This window comes from Citrus clementina, unplaced genomic scaffold (genome assembly GCF_000493195.1).
Source record: "Citrus clementina cultivar Clemenules unplaced genomic scaffold, Citrus_clementina_v1.0 scaffold_3, whole genome shotgun sequence".
Lineage (NCBI taxonomy): Eukaryota > Viridiplantae > Streptophyta > Magnoliopsida > Sapindales > Rutaceae > Citrus > Citrus x clementina.
This window is the reverse complement of record NW_006262339.1, coordinates 38,010,614-38,029,702: the sequence shown is the minus strand read 5'-3', so window position 1 is coordinate 38,029,702 and position 19,089 is coordinate 38,010,614. Positions and strand designations below refer to the sequence as shown.

At 34.8% G+C, this 19,089-nt stretch overlaps 3 protein-coding genes and 1 long non-coding RNA gene across 5 annotated transcripts; 2 read left to right on the top strand and 2 right to left on the bottom strand.

Moving 5' to 3' along the window:
• Nucleotides 1–3,588: 3,588 nt before the first annotated feature.
• Nucleotides 3,589–6,641, top strand: LOC18046041. Its single transcript, XM_006442916.2, has 4 exons — nucleotides 3,589–3,971; nucleotides 4,054–4,192; nucleotides 5,951–6,036; nucleotides 6,156–6,641. The coding sequence occupies exons 1-4, from the start codon at nucleotides 3,696–3,698 to the stop codon at nucleotides 6,282–6,284; spliced, it is 630 nt and encodes a 209-aa protein (XP_006442979.1). The 5' UTR covers nucleotides 3,589–3,695; the 3' UTR covers nucleotides 6,285–6,641.
• A 253-nt stretch (nucleotides 6,642–6,894) lies between these two features.
• LOC18046040 (small ribosomal subunit protein S13, mitochondrial) lies at nucleotides 6,895–8,865 on the bottom strand. Its single transcript, XM_006442915.2, has 4 exons — nucleotides 8,772–8,865; nucleotides 8,460–8,558; nucleotides 7,383–7,607; nucleotides 6,895–7,302 (listed from the first exon to the last, which is right to left on the bottom strand). Exons 2-4 carry the CDS (start codon nucleotides 8,526–8,528, stop codon nucleotides 7,135–7,137), a joined length of 462 nt encoding a protein of 153 aa, XP_006442978.1. The 5' UTR covers nucleotides 8,529–8,558; nucleotides 8,772–8,865; the 3' UTR covers nucleotides 6,895–7,134.
• A 1,629-nt stretch (nucleotides 8,866–10,494) lies between these two features.
• On the top strand, nucleotides 10,495–14,340 carry LOC18046039 (LRR receptor-like serine/threonine-protein kinase FLS2). The gene is made up of 2 exons (XM_006442914.2): nucleotides 10,495–13,692; nucleotides 13,788–14,340. Exons 1-2 carry the CDS (start codon nucleotides 10,500–10,502, stop codon nucleotides 14,213–14,215), a joined length of 3,621 nt encoding a protein of 1,206 aa, XP_006442977.2. The 5' UTR covers nucleotides 10,495–10,499; the 3' UTR covers nucleotides 14,216–14,340.
• A 311-nt stretch (nucleotides 14,341–14,651) lies between these two features.
• On the bottom strand, nucleotides 14,652–17,205 carry LOC18046038. Of its 2 annotated transcripts, none has more exons than XR_002906317.1 (3): nucleotides 16,936–17,205; nucleotides 15,273–16,124; nucleotides 14,652–15,111 (listed from the first exon to the last, which is right to left on the bottom strand). It is a non-coding gene; the product is annotated as an uncharacterized LOC18046038 (long non-coding RNA). The 2 variants fall into 2 exon arrangements; XR_002906318.1 differs by having other exon boundaries at nucleotides 15,331–16,124.
• Nucleotides 17,206–19,089: the final 1,884 nt, after the last annotated feature.

Sequence of the window (19,089 nt, the reverse complement as noted above, 5' to 3'; positions counted from 1 at the left end):
AAATTCAAACTTGATTAGGTTCTCAGACAGTGATTATGCTGGAGATATTGATGATAGAAAGAGCACATCTGGAGCAGTATTTATGTTGAATTCTGGAGTTGTTGCATGGTCATATAAAAAGCAACAAATAATGACTTTGTCAACAACCGAAGCTGAGTTTGTTGCTGCAACATCAAGTTCATGTGAAGCTATTTGGCTGAGAAAGTTACTTGAAACTTTACACAACTAGCAGCAAGGACCAACTGTGATCTATTGTGATAATGTTTCTGCAATAAAACTCTCAAAAAATCCAGTCCTCCATGGAAGAAGCAAACATATTGATGTGAGGTTTCACTTCTTGCGTGATTTATGTAAGGAACTAAGGATGGTGTTATTGATTTGGTATTTTGCAGGAGTGAAGATCAATTGGCAGATTTATTGACTAAACCGCTAAAATCTGCAGTTTTTATGAAACTTCGAAGTATGCTTGGGATTTGCTCTTCAAAGGAAGCTGAAGTTGTTTAAAAGAGCGGATTACAATTTGGTGTATGTAAACTGATTTATGCAAATATCAATTTAAGGGAGGGTGTTGAATTTTGATTGTGTGTAGCACGTGTGGCAGGTCACATGACCAAGTCTTAAATAAAATTAATTAGTTTATGTTGAGTCCTAGTCAATAGGAGTTTTTTATTTACTTGGTTATTGGTAGCATAAGTATCGTATTCAAAAGCATGTGGTTCTATTTTTTAGGAAAATTTGTTTTGCACGTTATGTAGTGTTCGGTTTCATGCTTTATCAGTTAGTGTAATTGCCTATATAAAGGCCATTGATTAATGAATAAATGAATCAATTCAGCACTTCATCTTTCCTTTATCTTTTGTATTTTCAGCTCTACTCTATTTTTGTACAGAGGCTTTGTTTATGACATTGTAAAAGTAAAGAAAAAGTAAGGGAAATAGTGTAACAAATTTAAGAGCAGGAGTGCCTTGAGATATTTTTAAAATATAAGGATTAATGGATAAATGTTTATTTAATCTCTATAATTTAAGTTAAGTAGCCTTTTGATTCTTATATTTCAAAAAATACCTCAAAATTCTCTTGCTATTAAATATGTTATACTCATACCTTTATTTTTTTTCTTTACTTTTATAGTGATAATTTATCAAATCAAAGTAAAATAAAATTTAGTGTAAATTTTTTGTGTTATTATTTCTCTTTTAGGATTAAGTTTATAAATTAATTTGTTTATACATAGTTAATTATTAAGATTGTTGTAAGGGTATTAAATATTCCTTAAAATTGACTAATATTAACTTATTTAAAAATAATAATTAGCAAGATTGTTGCAAATGTATGGAAATACCAGTTCTTTCATATTGATATTTATTAGTTTATTCACTAACAAGTAATTATTGGTTAATTTGCTAATCAAATTTTTCAATAGATAAATTAATTATGGTTGAGAATATTATAATAAGGATATTATTGTAAAAGCAAAAAAAAAAAGAGTAAGGACAATAGTGTAACAAATTTAAGAGCATAAGTGTCTTGAGATATTTTTAAAATATAAGGATTAATGGGCAATCAAATCAAAATGCAAGAACTAAACGAGCATTTATTCTAAACTAATTTGATTGACAAATCAAAGAAAAGGAAACTAACCTTATTAAGTCAAAGAGTAGGACTATTTGAACTCATCAAGTTACTCACAACTTTTTTAAAAAAAAATAAATCCATTACTGGAATTTAATTAGTAGGGTTTTACTCCATGCACCCTAAAAAGTCTAAAAACTAGCCTCTATTAAAATATTATCGAGAACCAGCTTCTCTAGATTTTTATTTAAAGCCAATCTCTCAAAAAAAAATTCAAATTTATAAAAATTTCAACTGCTATGCATAGAGGAATAACAAATTAATGAATAAGAGGCTTTCAGAATCTCATGAAAATCATAGAGGAATTATGATTTATGAGAATTTCGTTGTTAGTTCATAGTAATTTAGAATGTAAATTAAGAACTGCCAAAAAAATTGAGTCATCCTTCTGAAAAATTGAAGACAAGAGTTTTAAGTGATTTGTGAAGGAGGAGAGAGGAGACATGGTTCATCACAAAAATGGAGTGGGAGAATAATCTTTATTTATTTATTATTTAAATTACATTTTCTTGTCCTTAAATGTGATTTTGTTGAAGGATAAATTAATAATTAACAAATTTATTAAATAATGGGTCTAAACTCTAAAGTAGAGATGACAAAAAGCGAGTTTGGGCTGGGCTTTTTCAAGCCCAAGCCCAAATTCACTTTAAGTTAAGTATGAGGGTTTGGGTTGGGCTCGAACTTTATTTATTATTAATTTTTTTTAATTTTTATAAATTTGAAATAAATTAATGATAAAAAAGTTATTATAGTCATAAATAAATTAAAGAAAATGAATATTTCAAAGTAAAATAATAAACAAAACAAATAAAAGCTTATAAATTTAATTTTCTTTAATATTAGATTCTCTAATTCAATACTCTCTTAATTAATTAACATTTAAGAGATAGTTTAATATTATAATTTTAATTTTTTTAAATTATCATTAATTTATAAATTAAGAATTTAAAATCTTTTCAAGTTACTTTTCAATTTTAATTATATTATTCTAATTTCTAAATTTATTTTTTTTTAAATAATGGACTTGAGCCTAGTCCGGATTGTTTTTATTAAGCCCTTGTCCAGGGTTCTCATATGTGAGACATGCTTGGGCTGGGCCAGAGTTTTTTGTCCATCTTACTCTAAAGAGTAAAATCATGAGTTCAACTTATCTTCTCTATAAAAGAAATTAAACAAAAACTGTTTGGTTTTAAAACGATTAAAAACATAAACGAAAAATAAATAAATAAATCAGAGATTGGTCAAATTGTTTAACCATGGAACATTAATTCTTTTATATACATATATACACACACACACACACACAACAAGTTTGTGAACTGTGATACGGTGGCATATGGCATCTATAAAGCACCAGCAAATGGTGCATCTTTTATATATATATAGTTTTCCAATAAAAAATTTCTGACTTTAATAAAGTCAGAGATCAGCTTAAAGATAAAAAAATTTAAATTTTAATACACTACATGATAAAATATAATATATTAGAATCTGTATTTATTTTATCTTTTAACTTAAAACGACTAAAAACAATTTAGAAAAGGATAGAAATTAACTGCAATCCTCAAAACAAACCTATTAAAAACTAAACTAAATTAAACCAAACAGTAAAAAATGTCCAAAACAAATCAAATCAAACCAGGTATAAACTAAAGTGAACCAAATACTAAAAAGTAAACCAAAAGTATTAATTTTTGAGAAATAACTGATGGACATAAAATCAATTTACCTTTTTTTAGGTAACAATTTCTATGAGAGAAGTTATGACAACTACTGCTTGCAGCTGAATCTGCACTATTCAGTGCCAAAATTTGAAAAGTTATTATCACTATTTATTTTTTTAATAAGTTATAATTTAAAAATTGAATTTAAAGTTTTTATTATTTCTTCGGTTTGGTTTCTGAGATACGTTTAGGTTCGGTTTGATTTTTTAGGAAAAAACCAAACCGAGCCCGAATAAATCAAATTCAAAGGAGAGGGCTTGAGCATTCGCAAAGTTATTGAAAGCTTGTTTATTTGCTTGCAGAGTTTAGTGAAAAGAACAAAATCTAAGATCCATCAGCATGGTATCCGAATCCGAAAACCCGGAGCAGAACTCATCCGGACTCATAATTTCAAACAACGATTCCATTCGATCTTTTCTTCTCTCCGCTTCAGAAGACGTTCAGCTCCTGCGAGAATTGCGAGAAACTGCTTTGAATCTCTCCTCTTTGAACAAAGTTCCATACAAGTCAATCCGAAAAATATGGGTCGGGTCTCTCCCTTCAATCCGACCCGACTTGTTTCGCCTCTTCTCTGGCTCTGAGTTCGTCTTCACCAGCCCCAAGCCGAGGGAGAAGGTGAGAAATAATAATGGGTAATGAAATTACTTAATTAATTTCGATGCGCTTTTTGACTGATAAAAATGTCTGTTTGTTGAAGAGTGAAGAACTGAAGGCGAGATTAAGGCAGCTAGCGGAAAGAGCGGAGAGGGATGAGTATCGAGAGCTTGTTAAGGATATATTGCCCAAGAGCAGTGCTACTGAACCCTTCTCCTCTTACAAGGATCAGCTTGGTTTTGGTAAATTCTTTTTTTTCAACTTTAAATAATTTATTTTAGTTTATTTTTAATTCATTCATTTGGATAGTTTGTTTATCTTAAGCATGTCAACATGCACTTGCAATCCAGCTAATTTTAATTACCGGAGTTCGTTTAAGGCTGTAGTTTCAAACTAGATGACTATTGCAAATTTGACGGAGTACGAGGATGATTTTGGAGATATCATTTACGTCTGTGAAGATTGGTTTTCAGATATTGGGTGACTTGAAATGAATATGGTTTGTTTACAAGTGCGGAAAAAATTTTATATTCAACTCAACTAATCACAAATGAGGCTAACGACTTGGGGGTTTAATTGCCCCCAAGGACTTAGCTGAGTGGGTTTTCAACCAGCTTTCTTTGGATGGACACCTGAATTCAAATCTTGTGGTAGGGACTAATATATCAATTCAGCTTTCGTTATGTGAACCTGTTCCTCTTCTAGCAAGATTTTATTCTTTTTGTAAATTTTTTATCTGTCATCTTTTTTGTCCCAAGTCTTGTTGACTGTACTGCATATCTCCATAACTCTGTAATTGTAATTGTCCTTGATACCATATCGTCTGCAAATAACAGGCAACAAAAAATATCAAAAGTTTTCCTTAGTCATGTGAATTAGGGACTGACACGCTATTCTTTTGCAACATCTCCACAAAACTTGTCCAAATTTATATTCTTTCTCCCACAACATGACCCAAAATTTATTAATCTCCGTCTTCGCAAATTTCGCCGCTTGAGCCACCTTAAAGCTAAATGTAGACACCACTTGACTATCACCTCATCCCCCCACCAACAAGATTGCTTTTGGCCCATTTTGTGAGAAAAAAATGTAGTGACTATTGGAATTTGTATGCTATTTGGGAGAAATCTTTGTGAGCTTCCTTTGTTCAGGCAGTTTCTTTTTGGGTTTTTCACTTCTAAGTTGAGTGCAACCTCTACAAGTAATGAGAATTTCCCTACACTTATACGTGCGTAGATTGAGAGTAGTGGAGAGATGCAAGAGGCCCACCAATGAGTGCATGGGAAACTCACCAAGAGTATGTATTGGAAATGCATCTATAGATTGAGACCACTGAGTTGAGAGAATTCAAGTATAGAGCCTCTGCAAAAGAGTGATTGTATCTCTATAGGGTATAATTCTGAGAGCCAAGAGAGATCTGTCTAGTGGAAGAGATTAGAGGTAGAAGAATCTTGTCCATTTTACTTCATTGATCGAGGGTGAGAACCTTTTTCAGACTTCCATCAGTGTAGACCAATTGGGAAAACTGCAAAATGTAGTGTCGTATCTTTTTATTGCTTGTTTCTCTTATTATACCATTTTTGACACCAACTTATTTGATAATACCTGAATTTGTGTTCAGTTATGCTCTTCTGAAATTTCTCTGTCCCACAAGCTTCATGCCTATTTTGTGTATGACTTTAAGTATCACTTTTTTTCTTGTGGATGTATGAAGTTTTCTTTATTTTTTTCTTTTTCCCTTTCTTTTCTTTCTACTGCAGTTATTGGCTAATTTTTTGGTATTCAAGACCTTATTGAAGAAATCAATCAATTGCACTGGCCTAGCACTAGCCACACACTTCCAAATTGTGCTGAGCGTATAATTTGTGCCACTGTATTTATGCCATTGAGCATCATGTTTACTTTTTTCACTATTACGATTTTTTAAAATCTTCTTTTTTAAGTTCTACATTTTGATTTAGATGCTTAAGCTTGTATAAACTCTTTTTCATTTTCTGCAGGTTTACATGTTGTACTTATAATGTTTACCGGCTATTTGGTTGGGTATTTAGCATTCAGAGCATTGTTTAGCCACAGCACTGCCATGGTACCTTTTTAAAGACTATCTTAAATATAAGTACACTTTTTTCTATTCCTCTGGTTAAAATTGTTTCTTTTGCCATACATACGTTGATGAGATTGATGGACTCGAACCTTAATTTTCAGAGTGCTGCAGGAGGCATCCTCGGATTGGTTTGTGGCATGCTCGTTGAGACGCTTCTTTTTATTATTAGAAGTTCCAATCATGATAATAAATCATCTGCTACTGCTTCCAAGCAAAAGAAGAATCAGTAGGCACGAGCTTTGATTAGAAGGTGAGAGTGGATTACACATCTTTTTTCATGTGGCAAGAGTTAAAATGTGAGAATATCGAAAGTGAAGGTTGCTGTCATTTTCGAACCTCACTTGCATTTTGCAATCCTTCCAAAATGGTTTGTAAAAGGAGGTAGTATTTGAAAGAGATTATTGAAAATGCAGTGATTCTAATGCTCTAGTTCCTTCACTGTTTTATTTTTTTTACAAATTTGTTAATCAACCATGGATTAGGTACTGGTCGAAAAGTGACATTGAAGAGATTTTGGATTTGTAAATTTATTGTGTGCATTCAGGTATAACGATGTAATCTAATTGTCTAATACAGATTTTCCTTCCTGGTTGGTTTTATTTTTCACAGTAAACACATATCTACAAGAACCAATCTTTATGTTTATTGTTACTTTATTAATGTTTCACAACATTAAAATACCCAACAAATTTGTTATCAAACTATTGCCTTTAATATTCACGTGTTGAATTCAAGGCAAAATATAATGTTTTCATGAACAAATTAAATTCTATTTGATGCGGGTAGGAAGAACCGAAGAAGTGATATTTTCTTAAAAAAAAAAAAGGAAAAAAAGAGAGAAATCAGAACTAAGTCAAGTCAATACAGATTGATCCCTTCTTTTACCCATTTCCAAAGGGATTGGGGTTGCATCTCGACTTCATAACGTCAAGAGCAAAAATTAAAAAGCACACTTCTAAAGAAAAGAGATTAAATAGATAAAAGTTAACTTGAAAACTAGTTGAATTTGTCCTAAAACTTATTTGTATCAAAAAAATAATTCACAATATTCTGATATGTCACAAACAACAGCCAATAAGTTTAACGAGTGGGTTTCTTCTTCCCTGGAATTGCAACTCTTTTACCCTTACGGGTCCTAGCATTGGTGCTGGTTCGCTGTCCTCGGCAAGGCAACCCCTGACTATGTCTAATACCTCTGTAGCATTGGATGTCAACCAATCTCTCTACATCATTTTTAATGCATCGCCTCTGAAACATGGCAAAAGCAAGTTTGAATATGAAAAGAAGAATCTGAAGATATAACATAGACAAGTGGAAGAGAAAGCTACCAAATCTTCTCCAGTCAAGTATCTGGAAACTTCCTCACGAAGAGAATTGAGTTCCACTCCAGTTAGTTCCTTGGTGAGTTTGTTCCCAATGTTTAGGTCACAGAGAATTTGGTGAGCCCTTGAGCGCCCAATTCCATAAACATGCTGTAGAGAGGTTTCAAGTCTCTTGTCATTTGGAATCTCTGTGTTTCCCACACGAAGGCCTTGTACGCGTAGACCATGAAACTGCAGAATACAATATGACACTAACGGTTTGTTTCAACCATATTCCTCCACTAGGTATCAATGCAAATATATCATTTAAGACACCAAAAAACTTGTAACAGAACTTGACTGAGCTTTGCAAATAAATCAACTGGGCAATCAGATCAAGGAGAAAACATTGCCGCCAAATTAATGCACAAGACAACAAACTCAAATCACTGAAGACTAAATTTACAAATATTGAGAACCTGAAAATTCTTAAATCTCCAATTAACCTGATGTCGCGTCTGATAAAAATGTAAAAATAATGTTCAATTAGCATACAGAACTTTACACCTTAATAACTAAGGCCTTTTTTCTTCTCAAAAGTAATGTTCTTATATGCATTTGCTCCATTCATAAACACGTTTCTTCCCAGAGAAAGCGAAAAGAAATCAAAATCCGAAAACTATTTTCTAGATGAAATTGAAAGACTCCATAGAGGATAAATTATTTCATTCAGTTCCTATTACATAACACCTACTGTTATATGGAGTAGTGCAACAAATTAATCAGTCATTCCCATAGCTCCATTCATTTTCTGCGAGAACAAAAAGAGACATTAAAAGATTAAAATTCTATTCTCTACTAAGATTTCTCTTGTAAAATATTGTCAATGTACTCGTCGTTGCTTTCATTCTAGAGGATTAGGATACATTGCTAGGTATACTGCTTACTTAGATTAAAAAATTAAAGAAAAAAAAAAAAGAAAAACCACCAACAAAAACATCTACAAAGGTCATATACATCCTAAACTTGAAATTTTCACTAAACCCTAGAAACTCTGAGCAAATGAGAAAGATTGTCAGATAAGCAGCGATGAACTGAACTCACCGAAATGGTCTGAATAAGCTGCCGACTGACATTGGATAACATCCCAACGGAATTGCGTAAACTAATCATCTTTATGTCGATCCGGTCCTTGCGCCTCGGCTTAAAAGAGAAAACATTGAGCATGAATATAAATAGTCAAATAGCACCTAATGGTTCATTTGAACCTTTTTTCAAACAGTTGGGGTTCAAGGTGGCAAATTAGACATTTTATCAAACAGAAGATAAGCATCCAGTTTAATTCATTCAACCGAAAAGAAAATAGCATCCAACACAATAACAAGAAATCACTATGTCAAATCACATAATGTTTACCTCTGAGTCTGAGATGAATCGGCAGTCGCAGCTGTGAAAATTCGAAAGGGAGTTGCGAAATGACGAGACGTGAAGAGTTTTCAGCTTTAATATCTAAAGGGCATAACTGGAAATTCAAAATAATAAAGGGTTAGAAATTGATTTTCTGGTCAATTAGAAGAAACCAAACTGTAGAAAATAAAAAACGACCGAGGAATTGCTTTAAATTTTTTATTTTAATTTTTTTTTTTCATTTTTATGGTGGCCGGTTTTATTGTTGATTATTGGGTGTTGTTTATATGCTCCTCTTTTTTTTTTTTTTTTTTTTCTTTTGGTTTGTAATTATATTTGTTGTTAGGAGTTGCCCTAACCTAAACTTGAGTTATAGGTTTTATCAATTTTTTTGTACTTAAGTTTAGTATCATGTATTTATGTCCCTATGACATTTTATAATTGGACTGATTTTGGTCCTTAATAAAAGGTATACTTTTTTATAAAAAAAAAAAAAATCCACTGAAAATCGTATGTTCTGCATTATTTTCTTAAATTACTAGAAATTGTATGTGTATTAAATTTAACATAGTATTATGTATTGTATACTCTAATATGTTATATTATAATTTACATTAAACTAGTATTATTTTAATGCATTATAGCACCAATCTTGCACTAATTAGGGGAACATAATGCTCGTCATAGGCCTGATTACGCTGAATGCATAGATAATTGGCATAAAAGGTGTTTTATAAAGGCCTCTTTGAATGAAATAAAGTGTAGTTCGAGTGGTAACGAAGCAATCTCTTGAATGCTCTAAAGAATGGTAGGAAAATGGCAGACACCTCATATTGCCCAAAGCAAAGTCTGTCCATTTACATATATACAATTTAAAAAAATATTGCACATGCAGAGAGTAAACAAGAAACTAATTCCTCATCTGAGTAACAAATTGAGAGAACGCGTGCTATTTAAAATGGAAAGTGAAAAAATAGCTCCTAATTGTTCGCTATTTTTCGCTTTGGGGTGCTATATTTTCACTGTAGAATATTTTCTCACATATTACAGGTTCAGGGCAAGTTCACACAGGGCTTCTGTCAAACCGAATAGGGTCAACACAAGTTGGCCCATTGATTCAAAGGCTTCCCCTCGATTTCAAGCAATCCATCATCCGCAATCAAAGTCAGACACACCGAACTGTTTACAAATCCAATAATATCCAAATGAATAATCATCAAATGGGCCCCAAACACGTCAGCATTATCAACTAAAAGTACAAGTCAGAATCAACCCATAATTTTAAGTCAGAATCAGTCCAAAATTTTATCAGCCTTTCTTTTGCAACTTGCACATCAATCGAATGGGACACACTGTAACTGGGAAGGTCGAAGACCCCATCACGCAAAGCCGCACCAAGCATTTAAACTTACATGAATTAATTATGACCCAATTGCTCATCTTAAACAAGATTAAGATTGCTACTAACACTTGTTTAATTATGTAAATATAAACAGAATCTCTATGAGTTGATAGTTTCATATGAGCACGCGAACTTATCTTAACCAGGGGAGTACTTATCTCTAGATAATTGCCAATTAGCTATTATTCAATTGTTGTTATGAATTACATGGCTCAAAAGTCAATAGTACGAGTAGGAGAAATTCAGCAAAGCTTCAAAATGTTCTGTCATTATGGGACAATTTGATGTGATTAAGATTTCTATATAACATTCCTCGTTTATTACAAACTTTTCACATGAGGATCAAGACTTTTTTCCTTCTAGTAATGGAGTCTAAAAGGGTCAGCTTCAGCTTAATCATAGTCTTATTTTGTTCTTTCTTTTCCACTGTTGTATTATCAACTGCAGAACGAAGCTTAGAAGAAGTAGAAACTGAAGCCTTGAAGGCCTTTAAGAATGGCATCACCAGTGACACTTTAGGAGCACTTGCCGATTGGAATGACACAAATCAAATTCATCACTGCAACTGGTCTGGAATCACCTGTAACTCTTCCTCAAAGCATGTCACTGCCATTAAACTCGTCGACAAGCAGCTCCAAGGCCAGATATCTCCATTCCTTGGCAACCTTTCAGCCCTCCAGGTTCTTGATTTATCTTTGAATTCATTCTCTGGAAGTATTCCGGCTCAGCTGGGGCAATGCTCCCAGCTTGCTGAACTAACTCTGTACTATAATTCTCTTTCGGGTTCCATTCCACCAGAAATAGGATCCCTTCAGAATCTGCAAGCAATGGACTTAGGAAATAACTTCTTGAATGGAAGCATACCTGAAAGCATTTGTAACTGTACTTCCTTGTTAGCGCTTGGTCTCATTTTCAACAATCTTACTGGTACAATCCCAAAAGACATAGGAAATTTGATCAGCCTTCAAATGTTTGTAGCATACCACAACAAGCTTGTAGGATCAATTCCAGTTTCCATGGGTAGATTAGAGGCCTTGCAAGCTCTAGATGTGAGTCAGAACATGTTGTCGGGAACAATACCTCCAGAAATAGGAAACCTGTCAGACTTAGAATACCTTCAGTTATTTCAAAATTCTATTGGAGGAAGAATCCCGTCCCAACTAGGCAATTTGACAAAGCTTCTCGGCCTTGAACTGTACACCAATCAGCTCACCGGAAGCATTCCCTCTGAGCTTGGAAATTTGGCTAGCTTACAATCAATGCATCTATACGAAAATAGATTGAATTCCACAATCCCAATTTCTTTGTTCCAGCTGAAATCTTTAACTCGTTTAGGACTCTCCCAGAATGAGTTGACCGGAACATTACCCCTTGAGCTAGGATATTTAAGGTCATTACGAGTATTGACCCTACATTCCAATAAGTTCACCGGGGAGATCCCTTCTTCATTGACAAACCTGACAAATTTAACATATTTGTCAATGAGCTTCAATTCCTTAACAGGGAAGCTTCCATCAAACATCGGGTTGCTTTATAACCTCGAAAATCTGACCATGAATAACAATCTTCTTGAGGGAACCATTCCATCTAGTATCACAAACTGTACCCATCTCGCATCCATAGGTCTGGCATTCAATAGGATTACTGGGAGAATTCCCACTGGTTTAGGAAAGCTGCAAAACCTTACATTCCTATCTTTGTCATCAAATGGTATGTCCGGAGAAATCCCCGATGATCTTTTCAATTGCTCAAATCTTGAAATTCTCGATCTGAGTGAAAACAATTTCAGTGGACTGCTGAAACCAGGAATCGGAAAGCTTAATAATCTCAAGATTATGAAAATCCGAACAAATTCCTTTATTGGGCCAATACCACAAGAGATCGGCAATCTGAGCCAACTCATGACCTTGTCTCTTGCTGAAAATAGTTTCACAGGTCCTATTACATCAGAGTTATCCAAGCTTTCTCACCTTCAAGGACTCTCTTTGCATCACAACCGTCTAGAAGGTGCAATGCCTGACAGACTATTTGAACTGAAGCAGCTAACCTATCTTGATTTGCAGCAAAACAAGTTGACAGGTCCAATTCCAAATGCTGTCTCAAATCTTGGGTTGCTTTCTTACTTGAACCTCCAAGGCAACAATCTTAACGGGTCAATACCAATAAGCATGGAGAGTCTTCATCGACTTTTGACCCTGGATCTCTCTCACAACCATTTAACAGGATCCATTCCAGGACCTACGATTGCAGGTATGGGGAGCATACAAATATATTTGAACTTCTCATACAATTTCCTGGAGGGAAGTATTCCAGATGAGCTTGGTAAGCTGGAAATGGCACAAGCCATTGACATTTCAAACAATAACCTCTCAGGGAAAATTCCTAAAATGCTTCAAGGCTGCAGAAATCTGTTCTCTCTTGATCTGTCAGGAAATAAACTTTCTGGTGCAATCCCTCCTGAAGTTTTTGGTCGAATGGATATGCTTATGAGCTTGAACCTTTCAAAAAATGGTTTAGACGGTGAAATTCCTGAAGAGTTGGTAAATTTGAAGCATCTTAGCTCGTTGGACCTTTCTCACAACAAGTTGACAGGCATCATCCCTGAAAGCCTGGCCAATCTTTCCTCCTTGAAACAACTGAACCTTTCTTTCAATCAACTTGAAGGCCGTATTCCTGAATCCGGCATATTCAGAAGCATTAACATGTCTAATTTGGATGGAAACCCAGCTCTGTGCGGAACAAAAACTCTCAGAACATGCAGCTCAACGAGGAAAAACTCCCACCATTTGTCCAAGAGGACAAAGTTGGTACTTGGCTGCTCAGTTGCTGTTGTTCTGATTCTAGGTCTCGTGCTACTGACGTTAGCACTCAGTCGATATCGATATGGCAAAAGGAGGAAGTCAGAAAGGGTTGAGGCCCAAGAACCAGAGTTCATTTCCGCAACGACACTTAGAAGGTTTGATCGAACAGAAATAGAAAATGCTACGGGCTCCTTCAGTGAGAACAATATTATTGGTAACAGCAATTTGAGTACTGTTTACAAGGGTCGACTAGAAGATGGGGAGATCGTAGCAGTGAAAAAACTGAATTTCCACCAATTCTCTGCAGAGTCTGACAAGAGCTTCTACCGCGAGGCCAAAACCTTAAAGGAGCTGAAGCACAGGAATCTGGTTAAGGTGCTGGGATATGCTTGGGAAAGTGGGAAACTCAAGGCATTGATTCTGGAGTACATGGAAAATGGAAGCTTGGAAAGCGTTATACATGGACCTGGTGTGGATCACTCAAGGTGGACGCTGCCCAAAAGAATCGATGTTCTTATTTCCGTTGCCAATGGGTTGGATTATTTGCATTCAGGTTATGACATCCCCATTGTTCACTGTGACATGAAGCCTTCCAATATTCTCTTAGACAGAGACTTTGAGGCTCATGTGAGCGATTTTGGTACGTCTCGAATGTTGGATGTTCATCTGCAAGACCTCTCCTCGTTATCAACAGCTTTTCAAGGCACTATTGGCTACTTGGCACCAGGTAAATCCTTCGAGCTCATCAGCGTTTCCTTATTACAGGTCTTAATTTCTATGTAAGTCTTGTACTTAATCATATATGTGTTCTTTTCTTATCAGAGTTTGCGTATATGAGGACAGTCACGACTAAAGTAGATGTGTTTAGCTTTGGTATAGTGGTCATGGAGTTCTTGACAAAACGGAGGCCAACAGGACTGGATGAAGAGAATGGGTTGTCGCCTATCAGCTTACGTCAACTTGTGGAGAAAGCTTTGGCAAATGGAATCAACGGGGTTCGTCAAATCACGGACCCTAAACTGGTTTTGAGTATTTATGAAGAGCAGGAGCAGCACCAAGTATTGGAAGAGCTGTTTAAACTGGCCTTAGTTTGTACGTCCTCAAATCCTGAGGATCGTCCCAATATGAATGAGGTGCTGTCTATGCTTCAGAAGCTAAGAGAAACCAGATTTGGAAATCGAGATGAACACTTTCCTTTCGATGAAGGAGAATCAAACACGACAGCGCCTTTAAAAGAACAGTTCTATTGAAGTTCATATTCCGGTCTTTATGGAATATTTGTTTAATCATAACTTCAATATAAACGCCCTGACGTCATTCACATTGGAACATTGTAACTTAATTTTGGCTGATCGTCGTTGATTGAGAGGATGATTGCTCTCTTACTTCTTTTATCTATTTATGTATTCCTAAACACTCTGCACATAGAATAACAAGCTGCAATTTTTCTTTTTTCTTTTTCTTTTTTCAGCTTTTGATAACCTAGCCATTTTGAGAAAAATGGAAAAGAGAAGACTGAAAATGAGAAACGTTAGCAAATGGTGAGAAAAGCTTGCTAGTAAATTCTGAATTTGGCTAGCAAATTCCATTTCAACATCATGTGTTTACAGTCACAGATGTGTTAATAATGATTAGTTTTAACTGTTAATGAAAATAAAAGGATATGAATTTGCACCAAGTCAATGTAGCCAAATACCCCCAATCTATTTTTCTTTTTCCGTTTCTTGGGGACACGACCATCTCGCAATTAATTTGATACAAGCAACTAATCGAGCTAACAAATCATGTACAAGCATCTAAAACGAGCTAAAAGAAACTCTCATGTATTCATTCATTGGATCTTGTAGTCATTAAGAAATGACACAACTGAAGCTGGTACATTATCAACGACGCCTTTGATTTTTTCAAATAGTTGAACATGGATTTTGCTAATCCATCAATTTCTTGTTGCTCAAAGACGAAGAATGCAGTGAATGCAAATGCCAGAGCTGCATTGAGTTTCGAACAATATCAATTTGAAAATGGAAAAACCTTGAACATCAAATCGGACCACTGAGGGATAGGAAGATCAAGAGTTGCTTAGCTAAACCGATTGACCAAGTGAAGACTGCAACATCAATTTGAAAAGATAAATAGAACCTGCAACCTGTAGAAATTTCAATGCAGTGTAAGGCCAAGCTTTCACCGGGAAAGGAAACAAGTTCAAGAGCATAGAGCAAAAGCAAGTATATGTCACTTTGAGGCTGACAAGTGCAATTATCGGACAAAAACCTTGATTTCCTGCTTAACTCGTTAAGAAATGGTTACCATAAAAATTGCTTGGAAGACCACCTCTGGAAACTTTAATATAATCTGCACTGCATACCTTGAACAAGTTATTCCAATCATCTGCTTTAGCCAACAGTCTTTTACTCTGAAACCCCATGTTCCTTAAAAATGCTATTCTTGCATGGAATCTTTTATTGTGGTTCTGAAATTTCAAAACAAGACGGAGCTATGCACTTAACATCGAAGCCAAATTTGCACAGAAAAGGCAAATAGTCAGTAGAACTAAATAATCTTGTGACACAAATGAGCTTAATGATGAAACTACATCAAAATCAAGAGAAGGCTTATTTGAAAATCAAATTCACGTACAATACTCTAGATTCTGGACAATGAACTGAGAAATTATGAAGAAACATCAATGGCATAATCTAACAAGCAATTAGAAAGAACAAATTCCACCATATGTTAAAGGAACTCTAGTGGGGTGAGGGATGGTTGCCAGCAGAGACCTAGACATGCAAGCAAATAAAGAGTGAAGGGGAAAAACAATAGTGAAAATTTAAGTTTTGTAACTAGAACAAGTACATCCATTACATTCGAAAAGTGAATAACATAAATGTTGAACGAGGGGGGAACATGGCTGTTTTTGGAGAAGTAGTACACACAAGGGAACAATAGAAGATATACAAAGCGCCTTAATGACCATCCATACTTACATGTTTGATGGTAAAATGCCATATCCAAAAGGGACAGCAGAAACCAGCAAAAGAAGCATGGCTTCTTCCACAACGGAAAAACCAAGAAAATAACAGAACCAGAGCAAGGAAGTACGTAAATTACGTAAATGTTTTCTTCTCATCACTCCACAGGACCACAGCAAAATGTCCGCAACTGCACTGACATACTTCAAGGTCAACACACAGTAATATTCACATAAAAAACATCCTACGAACAGACTATGTCTAACTTAAAAGCAAGTTCTGCAAAGTAAGCTCTTCTAGTGATGGTCAACTACGGCAGTCTGATTATTCTGTTGTGAGATTTGGTGCATAATAGAACATGTAGTTTCCTCGCAGAAATATGCCTTACTTGTCAGTACTTAAAGAGCTCAAATTAATTTCCCCCCCCCCCCCCCCCCCCTCTGTCTGTGATGCTATGATACAATTAACAACCAAGCCTAGAAAAGCAAACCAGTTCCGCCAAAACCAGCAACATCTGCTGTGGCAAATTTTTAATAGCTAGCCAGCCAACCAGGTGTCTAGAACAATGTTTACTGTGTCTATCGTGTTTGATATCCAACCTTTTAATTTGTCACACAATATTAACAGCTGACTTTTACAAGATCTTTGGATAAGCTAATGATCCTACAACATATATCAGTAAAAACTAAATTTTAACCATAATCTACAGCCAAATGTTGTCTTAGGTTGACTTTTGAGACCATTTCAGAAAATGTTTGATGTTATAAGTTTCCAACCCTCCTCACTGCCTAGTGATTGTTTGTTAAAGTCTCTGGAATAAGCTAAAGATGAGTCTCTGGCTAAATGAGAGAATGACTGAATGGTTGAAGAGACACCTTCCTGCAAAACGAACAATCATCACAGGCATATGCTAAACGTCTGACAACTCAAAAATAATTAGGCTAATCCTTCATGCCAGTACATTCCAAATATAAGAAACAGAGAAACAGCCTGCATATTACCATGGAGACTATGCGCTAGGATCGATTGCTCTCATAGTAAGTCCAACAACACTTATTAGGCGGTGAGAAAGAGAGAAAGAGAGAAAGAGAGAAAGAGAGAAAGAGAGAAAGAGAGAAAGAATCTTTTCACATTTCGTTGAATAAGGCGAAGGGGTTGGATAAGAAAAAGGCAAAAGAAACAAACCCAAGCGAGTGGCAATTCTTTCCCTCTCGACCACTTGCAGATGGGAAAACAAATCCCTGTCTCACACATTGCTTCCAATAAAACAACGGAAGTAGCCTTCAACCAATCTTTTCCCTTCTAACCACTTCCTCAACTCTTATTATTTCTTAATAAACAAAATGTTCCTCACCAAGGTTGTATTTCTAATGTGGACCTTGAGTCACATGGTCAGATCTAGGGATGGCAAAAATTCCCACGGGGACGGGTACCTTTGGGGATTTTTCCTATTCGGAGAGGGTATGAGGATAATTTTATACCCAATTTCTTATTTGGGGAAGGGACGGAGAAATTTTCTTACCCAATTTCTTATTCAGGGAGGAGACGGGGATGAGGTGGAATCCCCATCCCCTACCCATTTCCCCATTTTAATTTTTAATTTTATTTTAATTTTTTAAATTTACTAGTAAATAAATAATAAAATTTGAATTATAAAATTATAAATATTTGTAAAAATAAAAAATATCAAAATATTTATATTATTAAACTTTTAGGCCTAATTAACTAATTAAAGTCCTAAATTTTTATTTAGGACGTTAAAAAAAACGGGTAAATTCTATTAACCCAAAAATTTTGTTTTAATTTTAATATTAATTAAATGTTTTAAACTTAAATCTATTTTTTTATTTATTTTTAGATGTTATAATTGCCCACAGCGAATCACAATTTTTATATCTAATCTAATCTAATCTAATCTAATATTTGCTCTTGATTTGATCTGACTTAACTATTGTATTGTAAAAGGAATAGTCTGCATTTATAAAGTGCCCACGCCACCATTGAAAAATTTTGAATCTAAATTCAATTTTATTTGTAACAATTTTGTATTAGACTATTAATTTATTCACGATAGTTTGTAAAAGAAGTTTATATCCCTTACATGTTGCGTTACTTACTAATTTAATGTATGTGACTTTTGTAATGGATATTAATGTAAGATATATTTCAAACTTTACTTTTATTTGAATTTTTTATTTTAATATGATTAACTCAAAATCGAAAACAAAAAATGTATTAATTATTCGGGGATCGTGGATCCTTGGGGATCCCCTGTTATTATTTGAGAATGGGATATAGATTCTTTCAAGTAATTCTAACGGGGACGGGGACGGAAACGGGACGGAGACATATGCAAAATATCGAGAATAGGTATAAGTAGATTGGTCCCCTCCCCTCCCCTCCCCATTGCCATCCCTAGTCAGATCATCTAGTTCTACTGGGTCCTCTTGCCATGGCCAACGTGACAAATTGAGCAGAAAACAAGATATAACCACAGATAATGGCACTAGTTCCCAAATTGAATAAAATAATAAGAATGTAACAGAAGTCCTGAAGGATTATAAAATCTTGATTTCATCAGTTTCCCGAAATTAAGGATTTTGAAATCAGAAAGGCTAACAGAACATATTAAATGAAGAACACATAGAGCAAAAGACAAAATATATGTATGAAGAAAGGCGTCAGACCAAAAAGTAACGTACTTCCAGTGCTTTTGTGCAGGCAGCAGCAATGCAGTCAGAGATTCCGGTGCGAGAGGCTAATTGAATGATGTCACATGCTGATAGAGAATGGCTGCGCGCTCTGAGGCCCAACTTTTCATGGATCCATTACACAAGCAGGATAATATACCAAACAAAAGATCAAAGAGAGGAATCAAATAAAAGAAATGAGATTTTTAAGTCCATGCATCAGCATCTAGGACAGGAAACACTTGACAGCATCCTAATTTGACTCCTGTGATTTAACATTTCAACGTAAAATTAACAATTCTATGTTGGTATCAATTGTTGCCGTGTTTTCTGATTGTGTGATTGCCAAGTTTATGAAAGTTCAATTCAAGAAAATGAAAATCACGAGTTAATAGAGTTCCGTGGGTGCTTGGTAATAACTTGTATGAAGATAAAAATCATATTGAAATTATTTTCGGTATCATG